Below are 19,428 nucleotides of genomic sequence, written 5' to 3' on the forward strand. Positions count from 1 at the left end.
TGGCTGAACCCCCACATTTCGTGCCTTCCCGGCACTGTTTGCTCATTCTCCTGCTGACGTCATTCAGTTCTCTGTGTCACTTGACCCCTTACCTATGTGTTGCATATGGGTGATGGAGCACTGAGGACTTAGGTTTACTCAGCTCGCACCACTTCCCTGCAATACCAAAATATTTGTAACTCCATCACTAATATCCCTGCCAAAATGGACTTTTCCAAACTTTCTCTGGACTTCATGACTGCGCTTTCTCTTTGATCATTGGCATCTCTCCAGTAGAATATCAGCTCGTGGTGATTGTGTGTGAAGATCATGCTGGTTGATAATAGTCACTAGGCATATATTAATACATTTGTTAGCCTGGGATTAATTGTGAGGTTTTTCTGGTTAATTTTTTTTAATGCATTTGGCTACTAAACAAGAAAACATTTCAAAAACTTAATTCATTTGCAGTGAATTTGAAGCTAATTAAAATCATGTCTTTAATGATTGTAAGTTGTGCACATAAATATTAATTAGTGTATTTGATTAATGAAACACAAGTGTATGATTTTACTATTATTTCTGCTCATATGTATTTATAAGCAACTTTGATTTCAAAAGGGAAGTGGAAAACGTCAGTTGTGATTTTCTTTGCTTTTCATTAGCTTTGTATTTAGCAGAAAATGTTAAAGAGCTATAAATTGCCTATCCAAAGTGTTAGTTTCCTACTTACAGCAGTCAGAAAGGGTGGCCGAACTTGGTGTTGGTCAGGTTGAGTTGCTTCATAGGGGAAAAAAATCTTGCTATAGATTTTGAGTGAGCAATAAATAATATGTATCTATATATTTGCTTTTTGAATGTCACTGTTACACTTTCAGTCATATGCAAGCTTAATGGTCTGCCTGTCTCTTTTATTTTTCTCCTGGAATGACAGTTTAACAGTTTTCCTGGTTGGATTGTGTTAAAATCTTTAGAGGCTACATTCACTAAAACATATGTCCAATGTTTGGACAGCCAAAACCTGTGCAATCATTTTAATGGAGTATAACTTAGCAACTCTGCTATTATCACAGGTATCTTATTGTTAAAGCTGCATTAAAATATTCTCAATTTGGAGTCTATTTTATATTTAAATTGTTCTGGGATGTGCTGAAGCATATGTTTGCACTCTTTTAAGAATGGATTTTGCCAAGAAAGCAATAGTTTCGTAAGTTAAATGAGAACATGCTTAATATAGTTTATTTTAATAGACTTTTAACTAATTAAATTTCTTGAGTGTATACCATATTCTGAGCATTGTGCTAGATATCCTGCCTAGAAAACTTGAAGCTATGACCATTAGTAATGACGTCTGGGAAGAAGATGAACAATGGGAAAGTCATGAAGTGGCCCAGTCAGGAACAAGGTATCTTCGGGGTTCTGTCAGAAGAGGGGTGTCATGATATGCGTGTTGTTGGGGATGTGGTCTTGTGTTGAGATTTTGATAGCTGCTCTTGTAATAGTATTCTGTTGCTGCTCTGGGAAAGGAGGCCACTAACCGAAATAGTGAGAAAAAGTGAGATTCCTCGGGGGAAATCCTGGGCAGACCATTGCTGACCGACTGAGCAGCCCACAGGCTGTTTTGCTCCTTGCCTTTCAGAATTGCTTTTTAAGTTTTCTTGATACATTGTCTTGAGACCCTGTAGGGAACAAAGCCCTTTTGTTTTGTGGTAGAGGACACAGAGAACAGTTATTCTCAGTCTAGTCTTGTATTGGCACAGCTTTCCCTGGTACATTTGTCCCCTCTAACTTACTGGTGCTCCGGCTGCCTATGGCCAGAGTCCTTGGAGCAGGTTTCAGTGGCAAGAAGTTGAAGCAGCAGATACTGGAAAATCCAGCCTTATGTGATCTTTCCTGCCTTTGATAAGTTCAGCTTTAGTACTGAAAAGTTGTTTAAACCTTTAAAAGTTTTTCAAGTCATGAAATACATTTATCTCAAAAGAAAATTGATTTTATAAATTTTAAAGTATTATTTGTACTTATAGCTATACTTACTTATTTGAAAAAATTTAACAGCTGTCTCCTTTGAAAGGCACCATATTAATTTTTACTAAGTACATCAAAATACTAAATTTAGCTAGAAGAATTTTCCAGCAGTTTTATAGCATTGTGTCTCAGTGTATAAAAATTAATTGCTTATTACAGTTGACAGAAATATATAGTTTAATCAAAATATCTAATTGAATAAAAAATAGAAAAAGTAACTCTCTTCAAACTTGTAGATTTGTACAATCTCATTATAGTATTAACAAAATGTTAATAATTTTCAAAATAGTAAAGGAGCCATCTTCAGAAATTTTGGTAAATTAAAATTATGAAGCACAAAAAACACAAAGCAAGTTGAATTTATATTATACCTTACAAAACCACTGAACTGTATTTATAGACTCAGTCTTTCAATGATATATGCTACTTATATTTGAGGGTGTGACTTTGAAATATCAGTGTTACTTCTAAATTTTGGCATTTTTCAGAATTTTGATATAATTTGTTTTATATATTTTAATACTTTTCAGATATCAGAGTTGATTTTAAGAAGCAAAAATGAAACTTAGGTACTTTCCAAATTAAATGAAGTGGTCAGTGTAAAATGCTGAGCTCAAAGCCTAGCACATGGCAACTCCTGCAATGATCAGTTGTTCTTGATTATGATCATCATTTCTGACTCCTCTCTTCTTGCCACACTGTCTCTCTCTTACTGGTTTGTATACTATGACAGTTCCCTCCATCTCTTAGTGTTTTAGGAATTTCTGGAATTACTTCTTTAACTGTCAGTGCATAACTCCTTTCAAGAACGTGCTTGTTTACATAGCACACATACAGAGGTGTTGAAGAACTTCACTAGGATCCAAGAGCTTGCTGGTCAAGAGATGGGCTGGATAAAGTCCTCACCTTCAGCAGATCTTACAAAGGTTGGCATGGGAAGGCCTGTTCCCTGTGTTTTTAGTTTGTCTCTTTGCTGCTGAAGTTTGGATTTTCTTGTATCTTAAACTAGTCCTAAAACACCAGAAAAACATGGTACATTTTTCTGAGGAAATTAGACTGCTACATAATACGTATTTGTTACCTTCAGCATTAATTCAGACACATTCCCCTTATTTGTATTTATTTTAGTCTTATTGAAAATACTTCAATAATATAAAAGTATTTTTTATATAATGTAAAAAACCAAAGTCCCTTCCCTGCAATTCCTTTACTGTCATCCTTCAGGAGGAGTAAGTTTTGATAGTTTGGAATGAATCCTCCTGACTCATTGTGGCTCCATATGTGTAGGACTGTGCTTGTTGGTGTTCCCACTGCTGTGGTGCTGGTTTTTCATGAGATTAAATTATTCTGTAATTTACTTATTTTGTCAAAGTTATGGGCATCATTTCACGTCCTTAGTCTTCTCAACCTTATTGATGGCTATGTAATACTTGACTGTATTGATATATCTTGGTTTGTTTAGCCTTTCTCCTGTGGAAAGACTCTCAAGGTCTCTGGATTTCATCTGCTTGCACCTCCTGTTGTACGAACTCCCAGGCTGGAAGCTTTTGTCCTGGGTACATCTGTGCTTAGTTTCCTCACTACACCGGATGGGCTATAGGAAGCCTAGGTTGCTTATTGGCCTTTAGGGGTCATTTGAAAAGTTGTCATTTGGATGGGTCTCAGTTCAGAGGACTAATTCTGTTGTGTGGAGTTTTAAGGTAACAGTAGCATTTTTATAGACGTTTCTCATTTCTACCTCTTAGAAATTTAAGATGCATTACCTAACTGGAGTAGATTTTAGCTGTCATCTTTAGACACTATTACATTGGCAGAGGCCTGGGTTTTTGAGCTATAAGGAAGATTTGATTGTCAAATCTGTTTTTTTAATCAATAATTCTTTAAATCAGGACATCTATTGGAGAATTCTTTGAGAATACATTTGTTTTTTCGTGATCATGAATATTTTTGTTTCTTTACTTTTCTAACCAGGTACATGAAAATTTAATTTGTGACAGCTCTGGTGGGGAGGGTGTTTAGAGGGGTGGAGTGGAGGGTTTGAGCAAAAAAGAAAAAAAAAAGAAAAAGAACTTGTGGAAAAAAATTTAATTTGTGAATGTCATAAATAGCATAACTAATCGCAGTTCTAAAAATTCAAACAGCAATATTCCAAGTTTAGCATTTCATTGGGGGTAGGTATGGTGCTCATAAAATTTTATGTTCCTCAGTCACTGTTTACTTAGTAGATACAGTAACTTGTTTTTGTCACGGCTACTGGCCATATCTTGGAGTTTAACATCTGCTAGTTTAAACTGCTGCATTCTTTTAAAATTCTAAACTCTAATTGCCTAGAATGAAGGAAAAAATTAATTTATATACATATTTTCACTTGGAAGATTTTATTTCATAATCATAAAATAGTAATGTAGAATTTAAGGAAAGTGATAAATTATTAGAAATGTAGAGGAGGAATTACCACTTCTCTTTGTAATGTGGTAATTGTTTAGCATATTTTAAGTAATAACTTGCTGTTGATTTTAGTATTTTTTTACCTTTCAACAAAGTTGGTATCCTGCTATGATGTCATAGCTATACTTTTTGATTTATTATTGCACAGAGTATGTCATGCACAGTGTGAACAACCACACTGAGCCAGCATTGAGGATACATCTTTATTATTTTTGACATTTTCTACGTTAAAATAGAGTTGAGGTTCTTAACCAGATTTTAATGCACGTGGACTGAGGGTTGTAAACTTTTACTTTTGCAATGATTTTTTCCTTCTAGGTCTCCTTGAATATCTAGTAACATGAACTTTTCCTTTGCTATAGTTTACATGCTATTTTTGCGCTTTCCTTCCCCACAAAGCAGTATTTCCTAAGACTGTCTGTTTATATGAAACTATACCCCCAAAAGTGTTAAAAAATACTTTTATTCTTAAAGTAATATGAAGAAAAAAGATTGAGATATGAAAATGTGAAATACAGTAATTCAGTTTATAACAAAACTATTTTATAATGAAATACACTGAATTATAAGTCTCTTATTTTGTACTAGGATTAACAGGGAAAAATCAAATGACTGTCCAGTTGAAAGAGTTGTGTTGTAACACATTTGGCATAGAATTACTAATTTTTTATTATGTATTGAATTGAAATATTTTATTTTTATTGCTTAATCAAAAGTACCATCATATACTTGAAAATGTGTATTCTCTTGAACATTAAGTTTTCCTTTTCTTTTTCAGTCTGTGATCAAAACAGGGCGACTGCTAATCAGTCACGAAGCTCCCTTGACAGGAGGCTTCGCATCGGAGATCAGCTCTACAGTTCAGGTACAGTCACTTTTTGGCATTGATTTTAACATTTGTGCAATTGCACATGTCTGTTCCAAGAAGAAAATTACCTATCACAACATATAGAAGTAGGCGTGCTTGGAAATGTGCAGTTTTCATTTCACACTTCACTGTCGTTCAGTAATTGTCTAATTACATCACCTAGAAAAGAAGTCTTAAAATTTTTTTATAGGAAGAAGAAAGTTTCAAGTGAATTTAATAAACTAATGTCAGTTATATTTGCTGGGATATCAGGAAAACTTTTAAGTATGAATGTGATATTTGAATGTGATATTTCTTTCTTGATAAAACTTAAGCTTATTATGAAATGTGTTATTACAAAATCGATCTTAGATTCTCCTGCCTTCACCTAACAAAAAACCCAAATCTGTTAAAATGTAATGTAAATTCAATAGGTAATTACAAAATCAATCATTTACTTTATTAATTAGTCATTTTTTGTTATGCTATTGGTAACACTTTAGAAATGGTTTAAAACTTATTTCTGTTTCAAAAGTGTTCAGTTAAGATGCTGCATATCAGGAAAAATATCCTATATAACTCCTTATGGAGAATTTTTACTTAAAATTCTTATTCACATTTGTATCACAGATATGAATAAGATGATTTAAATGAGTTTCATTTTCCCTAATTTTAAAATTAAAAATTATATAACTGTATTTTAAATGTAAAGTCTATGAATTTTACATTCAGAATATCTTTGCAGGTTGCTAACATTTTACTTTTTTTTAACGGGTGTTAAGATGAGTTTGTTGTTAAAATACATATAAATTGAGAATTCCTTTAAGAGTATATGGTTTAAAAACTTGATATATGATTGTGATATATGAGAAATGATAAGTTTTTATTTTTAAACTTTTAACCAGTAAACAATGATTTCTACAATAAACTATCTTTAAGTTGTAATTGACAACATTAAATATTTTAAAATTAGATTAAGCAAATTAAAACATAAATGTTTTTAAAGCTAGATCAAAATAACCCATAAGTACATTCAGAAACAAAATATACTGTTGTTTTTACATGTTATGCATATTGTCACTAACAAAATTAAGAAAAGCACATTGAGTTTTGTAGATTTGTTGTTTTCCTATTTATTACATAAATTAAAATTTGAAACATACTGCTTATTATATAACACATAGTACCCAGTATTTATTGTGCATTTTATTCATTGACTAGTATACTGTTCTAACTTTGTAAAAAATGAATGTTGCAGGAAAGAATTATTTCAACACCAAGATGCTATTTCAAGTTAGAGACAAAACTCAAAAAAGAAACTGGGATTTTCTGACTCCTAGTTAATATGTAGTTCACTAAACCATTTGAAATGATAGGGTTTGTTGCTAATAGAACCTTTATCCCACAACCTTGTTTTGTTTTCTCAACTGAATACCATCTCTTATTTTTATCTCAAATTCATTTGCATTTGAATATAAAAGGAAAACAAGTAGAACATACCTAATTGCTCTTGTGAAGTTAGCTTTCTAAGTGTGCCTTTCAAACTTGATCTTCATAAATTATTAGTAAGCTGCAATAGGATGTAATTTATTTTTTGAAACTGGGAAGGAATTGGAAAGATTATATCTAATCTAGTGTCTCTTGGTGCTGAATAATATGTGGACTCATGTTGACAGAATAATGTTTCTCAGGCCCCAAGAATACAAGTATGAATTCTAATTTGAAGAACACTGTATTTTGAATGGAACACAGTCAGCGTAAAAAGCTAACACCAGCAAGATCATAAACACTGTTTCAAAATCAGATCCTGAAATTATGGGATATTAATAGGTGCTAAAAGTTGTGAAGGAGATCAACCAGAATATAATTATATTTATATCATAATATGAAGACACCTAAACAAAACAAGACACTATAATACTCTCATACTCCCAAGAATATGCCCAGAGATCTTCAGGTGTCTGCCATTTGAGAAATTCTGACAACCTAACCCAGCCATGTTCCTTTTATAGTTAAGTGTTTGTCATCTAGAGTGCTTGTGACTTACCTGGTTTAAAAAGACAGTGGAAGCTCTGTGATTGTGTGTATGCATGTACGTTCTTTATTCTGAGCCTCTCACCTCTAAGGGGAAGATAGCAGTTTTGGATTCATTATAAAATATTGTCTGTTCTCTGTCAAAATCGTTCAACCAACTAACAAGAAAATGAATTAAGGCAATAATATAAAATTTGTAGGGGGATCTGCATTTGATATTTTGGGGAATTAGAATTTTACTTATTAGTATGCAGATGAATTTGAAAATGTTTACAGTTTTTGCTTATTTCCAATTTTATTTGCACAAACGGAAAGTGTGGAAAATGAATTTTAATATAATATAACCCACATAGTATCCCCAAAAGTTTGCCTGTCAGCTTTAACGTATTGACAAGGGAGAAAACAAAATAAAGAAAGCTAAATACCCCAAGAGATTTTCTTCTTTTTTGGTAATAGTGATTGCATATAATTTAAAGTATTCTGAATAACCAGATCTACTTTTCAGTAATTGTTTCATGCACACATTCAGCTGCATGCGATGTACTGTATTGAGCATCTTCTTCATGGAAGGCCTCATTCTCTATTAAAAGTGAAACCGGTATCAAATCACCAGAGCCTTGAGTTGTTTAAACTGAAATCACGCAAGTGTGAGGTGCAATTGCTTTCACTGCTTGGAACAAATCATATTTCTGTATTTCTTTTTGTTGTGTATACTTAGCAAGGTTAAAAAAGGTAAAATGCTTAAGATATTGAAAGCCAATTTTTTGGGATGGCAGGGAAAAAGGTACACAGAGAACTTTTCATTGTTGTCTTGGAAAAGAAGTTTGAAATTATGGATGAGAATGATCTATAAATTTGAGCACTATTGATTTAAAGACTGAATTATTCTCCTTGTATCAGTGAATAAATTTTATGTGAAAGTGAACATATACAAAATAATCTTGACAAACACTATGTGGAAAGTATCTTTGTGGAAGATATTTGTTACCTCTTTAAAAGCCAAGGCTAACCTTACAAAGTTTCTTTTTAAAATTATGTTTAATAATTATTATTTTATTATCCAATAAAGTAATATTTATAAAATAATATTTTATTTTTATCATCACATTTTAATATGATTATTAATAATGAAACTACTATTTTAAAATGCATTAAAAATCTAAGAGCATGATTTTCTGTTTTTCTAAAATTCTAAACTATTACCCATATTAAAAGTAGAAAGAATTGAAGAGATTGCAGCACTATAGAGGGTATTTGTTTAAGGTTATAATTGGTATTTTTAGATAGAAAAATTGTGATGCTATATAAAAATTGGATAGCAAATAAAGGGACTTTTTTGGTAGGTATAGGAAATATTGCTGATATTACTATTGACTATTTTTAGTAATACAGGTAAAATATGAAAGAATGAACATAAAATATATTTATATTTTAGTCACATAGGTTTTTCAACTTACAGCAGACGGCATTTCCATTATACAAGGAGTTCAGTGTCCACATCTTAAGTTTGCTCATTCCTGTTTCCTCTTTTTCATAAGCTATTTATTTTGTTATTTTAAAAATTTTATTGTTAATAGTCTAAGTTTGAAGTAATGTTAAACTCACAAAAGTGATTAGGAGATTACTTTATATCGAATATGAAAATTTTTTACTTATATTTATCAGTAGTTTCTTCATAAAATATATGCTTACAAAAATAAAAACTAATACACTGAATCTCAGAACTGCTTTACATTCCTATTAGATTTAATTCGAAAGCCAACTGGGAAGCAGAACAAGCTGAGGTCTGGTATATTTGGCTCCCCTCAGGGGGAGATTTCTTGGTGGGTCATCCAAAGCTTCACTGTCTCTTCCCATCTAATTTTACATTCCCATCTGTTCTCATTTTGGGGTGAGGGAACTTTTTCCTTCTTTCATTTGACACACACACACACACACACACACACACACACACACACACACACACTCACACACCCAAAACTTGGAGATGTGCTTTTAGGGAGTTATGCATTCCCACTGTGCACCCTGATTTGTGGAAAAGTGGAAAGACAACAGAATTTAGGAAATTCATTGACCTCATTGTATAATTTGAGCAAAGATTTTTATTATTTCAGAAAATTATATGAATTAATTTTAAGTGATATTTGTATTCCTCAGCTTTATGTGACCACAGCTGTAAAAAAAACCAACTTTATGTGTAAAAAGAAGTATTAATATCATCTATTTTAATAGTCATCCAAATGAATTTATATGTTCTAGAATGCAATATTCAAAATAGGCATTATTTATTTAAATATTGAGACCAAGTAATTTGTGGTATTTTAACAGCTTTAAGCTTTAAATAGCATACTTTCTTTAAGCCTTGTAGAAACCAACCTTTATTATTAATTTCTAACACATTCCCATAATGAAATAAATTGTAACTCTGATAGGCTGTGATAATAAAAAAATGTTTTTTCTGGATTCAGTGCTTAATAAGAATGCCAAAAATTTTAGGGATTGGGATTGGCTTAAAGTTTTGATTTTTTTTTTTTTTTTTTAACACATGGAAGCAATAAGTCTGTAATAAAGAGTCCATTTGGAGAGGATGATAAGTTTCCATACCATTGTTTCATCCTTTCTGTGCGGTCTCTTTTCCTAGAATAAGAACGCAGAAATTGTACATACCAACATATATTTTTTAAATAAATCATATTCTAATAGCTTGAGAAGATTTTTATAGGGTTTATACAAACCATTATGTAAAAGGAAACTTTCATAATTTCAAGTAAAGGAATTTTACTTTTCTCACTCTTTCATATTAGAAAGGATTATACAAAAGGATTTTATCCAGTGAACTTAATATTACTACCAAATTTACAAGCACTCTTAAAAGCATCAATCTGAAGAAGAAGAAAAAGGTCCTAAGTGGTCTTGTTTTTATCATTGTGGAAATATTTTTAATTAAAATTACTATGTTGATAAAGTAAAAATCATCAGAGAAAACTATCAGAATAGTAATTTGACAAATGGTTTACTGCAGTTTTGTAATCTTTTTTTTTTTTAACTAATGATGGCAAAGAATTTGCCGACAACAACAGATACAATAACCAGGAAAGGTGGGCTTCTGTACTAAAACCTAGATGGAGCCAGAGCGTTAGAAAACAGTTTATCCCCTGCCGGCCCTCCTCCTTGCCCTGACCATGCCATGTCTGTCAATGTCTCTTTCTCCTTTGCTCATTAGTGTAGGTGCCGCCAAGGTTCTGCCGTCAGCCCTTTAATTCTCCCCATTTTTTCTTGGGCAGTCTCAGTCATTTTATGGCTATTCTTGAAACTTTTCAATTAGAAACTTTCAAGATTTGCTCTTGAGTGTTAGACTCAAAGTGCTAACTTCATGCTAAGTTTGGTAGTGATAAGAAAATTGTATGATAAAATAGTTTATAAGGAAGGATTTTAACATGAGACAGCGGGAAAAGGTAGATACCAGCACATGGCTGGCTATCTCCCAGTTTCTAGGAATCAGCTTATATCAAAATGAGCTCTATTTCTCCTCAACTTTTTTGGTACCTTTTAAGTTGTCTTCTTTAGCCTCTCACATCTCATCACATTACTATTCATTATTTTCTTAAAACACACATCAAATTTTGTCCATTCTCTGTTTGAAAACCTTCAGTAGATCTTCTTTGGCTATAGAAATAGATCTTTATGTCGCCATTCAAGATCCTCATCTGTCCAAACCAAGGTTTCCAGTGTTATTTCTCACATCCTTTTAGGACTCCAGTATGCTGATCACACTCACTCTTCCAACCAATCTTTATTGAGTATTCTGGGCACAGGCTTAATTTGGGCATTTCATTCAAGAAATAGAGTCCTTGTTTTGTACATACTTAATAGTTTAGTAGAAGAAATAGATGCTAAAAAGATAATGATCCTATGTTAGGATAGAGAAATATTCATTCAGAAGACTGAAATTATAAAATACTTAATCATCTAACCCAGATTTGACAGCAAGTTAACTCTGGGAGGATAAGTATGATCCTGTGAGTGAAGGTGGGTGGGGATTCTAGGCGAAAGGAACAGTATGAATAAAGAAGGCAAAAAAAATATTTGATATTCTAGGAATTAAGAAGGGTTTGGTACAATTGAAGAATAGCATGTGAAGCTTGTAGCACAAGGTAAGGGTCAACAAGTAGGTAGGAATTAAATCTTAAATAATCTTATATGTAATACTAAGGAATTTGTTTTTATATGGAGGAAGTAGACATGAGAACAGAGCCAGCAATATATCCAGGTCTTCCATTTTTAAATATATTAGATGTAATGCATTTAAAGTACATTTTATAAAGTTCCTGGCAAGTAGGGAATAGTAGAAACTTGAAAAACTTGAAAAAATGGTCACAGTATTTCTTATTTAAGGCAAAAGGGTGTAACTAAAGGATTTAAGCAGGAGAATAACACTGAAAGATTTACAACTTAGAAAAACTCAGGCACTGCATTGAGGATGCGTTCATTGGGAGGCGTGAGGCAGGAAGTTCTAGAGATTAATTAAGAAACTATTTGAGTAATTTAGGCGAGAGATTGAAGGGTCTTTTGAACCGAGGACATGGGAGGGGGTGGAGAGAAAGGAGAATTTTAGAGAGGAGGGGGAACCTGAAAGACTCCTGGCTGCTTAGGTAGGAGCGGGTGAGAAGAGGCAGGCCGGGTGCAGAGCAGGGCTCAGCTTGTGCCCGGGCTGGGCGATTGGTGGCTGGAGGCCACTTTCACTGAGCTGGGGTATCCCTGGAGGACAGACTGAAGCGCCCCTTTTATGGAAGGTGATGGAGTCATTTTAGACTCATAGGATTTGAAATGAGGATGAAAACGTGTCTGCAGCTCAGGGGAGAGCCTAAGGGCAGGAGAGGATTAAGGAGTTATCCTGTGGCGGCTGAGGCCTCGGGGATGCCTGTGTCCCTGGGAAAAGCCCCGTCTGCAGAATGGAAGTTTCTGAAGAAGTCCCCAGGCGGGCCCACGCTGAGAAAGGGGAAGGAGAGCGGGAAGGGAGAGTGCGGGAGCGGCGGCGGAGGGGGGCGCGGGGGAGGGGGGCGCGGGGGAGGGGGCAGAGGAGGAGGGGGCAGAGGAGGAGGGGGGCAGAGGAGGAGAAGAGAGGCAGAGGAGGAGAAGAGAGGCAGAGGACGAGGGGGGGCAGAGGACGAGGGGGGGCAGAGGACGAGAAGGGGGGCAGAGGACGAGAAGGGGGCAGAGGAGGAGGGGGGTAGAGGAGGAGGGGGCAGAGGACGAGAAGGGGGGCAGAGGAGGAGGGGGGTAGAGGAGAAGAGAGGCAGAGGAGGAGAAGAGAGGCAGAGGACGAGGGGGGGCAGAGGACGAGGGGGGGCAGAGGACGAGAAGGGGGGCAGAGGAGGAGGGGGGGCAGAGGAGGAGGGGCAGGCGGCGGTCTCGGAGGCAGGCGGGCGTTCTACCATGGCATATGGGCGACAGTATTAAATGCGTCCGGGCTTTGTTGGCTACACTGGCGGCTGTGCCTTGAAAGCAGCGACTGGAAGACAGTGGTGGCTTTGATGAGAGCAGAGGAGGAGCCAGGTTGGGAGCCACATTGGATCTGGGCTGGCCAGTGAATGAAAGGCGAATATTAGAAACAAGGAAAATAGACTGGTTTGAAGAAGCATGACCTTTAAGGAAAGGGGGGGAGTAGAGTAGTTACAATGGGTTCAGGCTGGTCATGCTGTTTGCCAGCATGGAATGCCGTTTTCTGTTTGAACCCCTGGTTGGTAGCCCCCCTGGTTGTCCCCATCTCCCAGCACCATCCCCTTCCCTGGGCCTCCAGCCCAGCTAGCAGCTGGGCTTCAAATATCCCCCAAATCTGTCCTTTGCTTTCCATTCCCCTGGTGAACTGAAAACAAGAAAAAGAAAAAAACCCAACCACAAAATCTAAAAGAAAAATGTAGGAAATAACTGATGTTGAGGTAGGTAAGAAATTTTTGAGCAAAAAATTTTAAAAAAGCAACAGGATCAGTCATATTGTTACAGATGAATATATTTACATAAAATGAAAAGTTTTGCGTGACAAAAAGCACAATTGATAGAATAACACCTGGGAAAGTGCTGGACCACATGACAAAAGATTAATATGTGCATTATATTAACATTATTAAATACCAATAAGAAACTAATAGCTCCTTTAGTTAAAAGATCAGATTATTTTTTTAGAACTATTATGGCCAGTAAACATGAAACCATATGACATTTAATAAGACCAAAAATGCAAATTTCAAAAATGCAATATTAGTATCATTTGTTACCCATAAGAGTGACTGCTTTAAAACTTAATTATATTTAGCATTGAGGTGGTGCAGAGTGAATGTAGAAGTTGATTCCTTTTTTCAAGAAATCAGTTTGGGATGTGTATCAATACTTCTCTGATTCAGGAATTCTAGCAATCATCATGTTGGCATAGCACACAAAAAATGTATAAGGGCATTTTCTCAGTGCCGTTCATTTGATAGGAAAATATTTGAAACAATATTGATGACAACAAGGATATAGTTGAATAAATTATGAATGTTGTGGATTTACTAAAGCCATTAAAAGAGTAGTCAACAACACTGTAACATTTGTATGCATATACTATTAAGTTAAAAACTCACTCTGCAAGCCTACAGGTGTTTCACTTATCCAATTTTGTGAAAAGGAAAAAAGACATATATACATGGGTATGTTTTTTTCCTGTGCCTAGGGAAAAAATAAGACTTCTTTTGGTTTATATTTTCTTTCTAATTGTTTATTTTCTATGTACATGTGACATAATAATTAAAAGCTTTATTATAATTAGATGTCTCTCCCAAATGGCATAAGTCTTATATTTCTTCCTAAATTGTTTTAAATATGAGAGCCCATTTTGCTCATAAAATTGATTTAAAAAATTTTGTATTTTGTTTTGACATGGTTTCTTAATCATATACATTTGAGTTTTGGGAATTGTCATTCATAGTGATACTAGTTACTCAGGTTTGTGATGCGGGATAGCTTCAACACCAGTGGAACCCCATTGCATAGATCTGGTCATTCTTCAGGTTAGTGCTGTCCCCGACACACATGGTATATTTGATTCATTGCTCTCATTGTAAAAGTGAAAACAGCATTATATTGCAACAGTCAGATTACTTACTTTTCCTGTGTTAACTGGCCAGTGGTACTGAGATCGACATTACCAGCATGTAATGATACAAACATTGGATCCCCTACTTATTTTCCCTCCCTCCTTTTGGTATTAGCTTTATTTATTTATTTTTAATATGTTTTTACTGATTTTAGAGAGAAGGGAGAGGGATAGAGAGATAGAAACATTGATGAGAGAGAAATATTGGCTGCCTCCTGCACACCCCTGCTGGGGTTCGAGCCGGCAGCCTGGGCATGTGCCCTGCCCGGGAATCGAATTGGTGACCTCCTGGTTCATGGGTTGATGCTCAGCCACTGAGCCGCGTCAGCCAAATGGCATTAGCTTTATGACGGATGTCCATGATTCTTTCTGAAGTTTCTCTGGACATAATCCAGTCAGAAAAAAATCGTCCACATTTCATCTCTCTGGGTAATGATAAAGCGTCCCCATTTCTCTCACACAATCCTTGATATTTTTCTAGTCAGTTGTAGCCCCCTTTGAATTCAAAGGTGCATTCATGCTAAACCTCCCTCTTTTTTCTCCCTTTCTTTGTAACCTCTGGTCAGCGTTTTGTTATGTCCCTTTGGTGATGTCCCAAGACCACTCCTGTCCATCTCACTTAAGACTGACTGACCTGCCGGTTGGATGGGAAAATGAACTTTGCTGGAATGTTTGACAGGAAATGTGCTCTGCTGAAAGGCTACGCTGGGAGAATGTGGCCTTTCAGCACGCGGCGGCGGGGGATGTGGGTTCTCCCCGTTTGAAACCTGTTTGAAATAGCACCTCCCCAGAAAGCTCTCCTTGATGCCCCCTCCGCCCCAGGGCCTTCCTTCTCACATGACTGTCGAACTGTCCTCACAGCCCTTGAAATGTCTGCAGGCGTCTTGTCCGTTTAGTGTCCTGCGTCCCCCAACAGAAGGCGAGCTTTGTGAGCTTGGACCGAGCCTGGCTTGTTCACGCCTGCAATCCTGGGGCCCAGAACCAGGCCTGGCACTAAGCGGGCGCTGAGTAATTTAAATGAATCGTTTGTCCCCCAAGCATCGCTGATGTCAGCCATTTCTTGGAAGGAGAGTGATATTCTTGCTGGTTTACATTGTATATAGGTGCTTCTAGTCATCAAGACTGATAGGTTGAATTGCGGCCCTTTATACACCACTGCTCTAATTTGTTGACCAAAAAGCAAAAAGATTTGCCTTGGCGAAGTTGCTGATACTATACGCTATTATCCTCCACATTTCTACCCTGTGTCCTTTCGACAAAGTGATATTTCTTTCCAGTAGCCTGGCGGTGCTTTGTTCCTCCTTTTGATTCTTTAGTGAGGCTAAAGCAGACACGGACACTTACATAGGTACCAGTGAAGCTTCATAGAATGAGTAGACTGCTAAATGAGTAAAATGGACTCTCTGAAGGAAAATAACACTTTCTTTAAAAAGTTAGCAAGTTCTGTAATTTGATACTTTAAATTGTATTTTAGTACCTGAAGAGTTATAGTTTCCTCTCAGAGCAATAGTTCTTGAACATCTGGTTGTATCCTCAAAGAAAATTAGTATAATTGGTTTAAAAATATTTCATTTACTTATTTGGTGTGAAATATTTCAAAATACTTTTTTAAATGTACAACGTTGTCTTAAAGGTTTTCAAAGTATAATAAGGTAATTTAAAATTTTGTAAATGAGAGAGCCTGTATCCATGACCAGGCCAATCCTCTTGACCACCTTGTAGTACACCTGAAGCAAATATGGAGAAGCATATTAAATTTGTAAAGAAATGATAGGCATGTATTGTCAGTGTTGTCTTCCTAATCAGCGAGGGACTGGGTTGGCTGCTTAGAGAGAGAGTTAAATTTGTCAGCTAGTTTGTCGTGCATCTTGGTGGGCAGTGAAGTTGCTGCTGTTGAAAGCACATTTTATTTTCATCATTTAGTGTAATTAAATTTGTAGCACAAATTAGTTTATGTTTTGTTAAAGGATCATCATCTCTTTTCATGAATGAGTTCACAGATCACCAAAACATTGTTGAGTTGAAAACAGACATTCAAATAGAGATTAACTCCTACTAATGAATTTTCTGCTCCATTTGAATCTGAACACTTATGGAAATTAAGACAAGTTACAATCAGCACTTGCTGCAAAAACAAGCAGTTGAAAAGAAAGCTATAAGCAGAAGTCATCTAGTTTATAATTGTTTTGGTTTTTAAAATCTATTAATATTAATGAAAGTGTTCAAGGTGTTTTAATGTGCAGAAATGCCTGAAAATTTGCATTTGATTGGAGAAGTGTTGAATATTTGATTTCCTTTCAAGTTAATGTTAAAGAAGTCACTTTATTTTTAATTCTTGATCCATTTGAAGACTTTTATGTTTCAGTCCTTGAGAGGATCATATAATATTTATTATTAAGATAGTTCTATATTGCTAATGGCACCAATAATCTATTTGTCTTTATCAAAACTATTAGGTGAAAAAATAATTCATGACTATTCTTTTAAGAGTATCTAAATATTTATGTTTCAAGAGGTGCCTTGAGATGACTAACATTTCAAAATTCACATTTGTATCATCCACAATTACAGTTGTGTCATTGGTTAAAACAAGGCCTGATTATTTCCTATCTCTTGAAAGGATTAGTTTGCCCTTTTCATAGCTACATTTCTGCATTTCTTTCTTGGATTGATTTTAAATTCACATCTTAGAATATGAATAGTATAAAATACTCACCATGTCTATATCGTTTGTTGCTTTCTGAACTAGTCAGTCAGAATCTCAATTTTCCCTGAGATGACTTGTACTTTACATGTTCTAGCACCATTTTTTCCCTTTATTCCACACGTCTTTTAAAAATACCAATAGTTAGCTCTGTATTAACAGTTAAATCGAAACTTACTCTTACCTTTACAGCTCCTTACTGAAGAATCTCCTGTCTCTGCATCCTGACAATAAATTTATGCATTATTTTTTTAACCATGAACTTTTCTGGGCATAGATTCCTACCTAAATATGCATAGCAGACCAAATTGAATGTATTTTGTGAATAATATTCTAACATGACATAATCTTATAATTTATTAAAACCAGCTTTCCTGTGGCAATTCCAAAAACATAGCTCAGATACAGTAAAGTAATGAAGTACTCTATACAGTTGTTGGTAAAATAGTCTTTTAATATGATGCAATGCTTTATTATGTATGCAGCTATTATTTTACCTAATAAATTAAGTTCAGTATTTATTTTAGTAACACTCATGTATTTACAAAACTAGGACCTTGACTAACCTGTGTTGACACTGACCCCTGGGAGCCACAGTAGCTTAGGTGACGCTAAGCCCTCCTGTTAGTGAACATGCTGCTTGGATACCTTCTTAGCTTTAGAGAACCACGGTATCTTGTTTTCCCTCCTTTCCTTCCTCACTTTTCTCCCTCTCTTCCTTTCCCTTTGCCTTTCTTGATGCTTTTCTCTGTGCAAGCCTCAGCAAACATGTGGATTTTGGCAGCAAAACTGTACTTCTCTCACCATGGACAGACTAAGCATTATTCTAGGCAGCCTGTGTTTCTAAAAGGCCTCTCATTCTAGCAGGCAAGAGTCAGAAGTGCCCTGTGATACTAGAAGAAGGTAAAGGAATGAGGTTGGGTGTAGGCCAACATTTGCATTTTCACATGGTTAATCAGAAACATTTATAGAATTACCTAGTACAATTTGGAAAGTATTTTTAAAGTGAATCATTTATCAGTATGAAATGTGTGTGTTCGTGTTTTCCTCTGAAGAATACTATATGAATTAGCTTTTTTACTGATGGTTTTTCAAAATGGCATAATGGGATAGGGTGTTATATGTGGAACTTCTGCTCGGTTGTTTATTCCTTCCAAGGTTCTCAGGGCTAACTGTGGTTTTAATGGTGCTGTTAGAGGATAATTTGCTCAAGTTGAAAAGAGGGGTATTATTATGACACATAATTAAGAAAGACATCCTTCTCCAAATCTGAAATGAAGGCAAAAAACAAGTGGGGGGGTCCCTAAGACAGTTTAAAATGATTTCCCCTTAGAGTGAGCCCAATTTTCATTTTTTCCTTCAGAGTAAATGTCCTGGGGGAAAAAATCCCATTTTGAAATGTTGGTTATGCTATTTGAAGAAACTTGCTAGGTACTTGACAAGTTTATTTTGTATGACTTTACTACTTGCTTTGTTAATTAAAATTGGAACAAAATATTATTTTTTCATCAATGAAGAAGCATTTAGTTCATAGTCTGAAACAGTTATCTCTTAACATCATCATTGTGTTACCTCTATTAAAAGGGTTATTTAAGAACCAAAGCTTGGCTCACTTGCTGCCAGCTAATGAATTTGTTTTCCTTGGGGACACTTAGCGTCTAACGTAATGTTTTCTGAGAGGATAGAACTTCATGTTACAAATAGAGGTGCTTCCCTTGAGATATTGGGAAGGGTAAGTGGTGGACCCATCAGGTGAATACTAGTTTGTTTGTTGAAAGACTTTTTCCTTACAACTGTGAAACCAACAGTCTCTCTACTTTCTATAACATTTTAAAACTAATAACTATTTCATAGATGAAATCTAACATCCATATTTATTAGTGAAGGTTTATTTTGCTTTTTGCTGTCATAGAGGTAGATATGTTCACATTTTGAGTGTAATGTCATATTTGCATTGGTTTTCTTGAAGCTTTTGATCATCTGTATGTCAAATAGAGCTGACACCTATATTAAAATAGAAGAAATGTTCAGATACAATAGTAGGTGACCTAGAGTTTCAGCTTCCATGTCTGGCTAAGGAGAAGTGACCTAGTTGGGAGGAGGAACTTAGACCAACTTTGTTGTCCAAATGTTAGGAAAAGTTATTTCCATTTTGACCAATTCCCATTACCTAGGGCCAAAATAGGAAGCTTGTCATAAAGACAGAGAGAACTTATTTTTGAGAACAAATCCTAGAGTTTTTCCTATGAGTTTTGTAAA

At 35.3% G+C, this 19,428-nt stretch overlaps 1 protein-coding gene across 1 annotated transcript in view; it reads left to right on the top strand.

Annotated features, from left to right (window-relative positions):
* The window catches only part of BCKDHB (branched chain keto acid dehydrogenase E1 subunit beta), a 164,171-nt gene that overhangs the window by 106,389 nt on the left and 38,354 nt on the right, over positions 1-19,428 (top strand). The window contains exon 9 of the mRNA XM_016207356.2: positions 5,231-5,317. Within this exon, the coding sequence (XP_016062842.2) occupies positions 5,231-5,317 (87 nt within the window). The remainder of the gene's footprint in view (positions 1-5,230; positions 5,318-19,428) is intronic.

This window comes from Miniopterus natalensis, chromosome 5 (assembly GCF_054644295.1).
Source record: "Miniopterus natalensis isolate mMinNat1 chromosome 5, mMinNat1.hap1, whole genome shotgun sequence".
Classification (NCBI taxonomy): Eukaryota; Metazoa; Chordata; class Mammalia; order Chiroptera; family Miniopteridae; genus Miniopterus; species Miniopterus natalensis.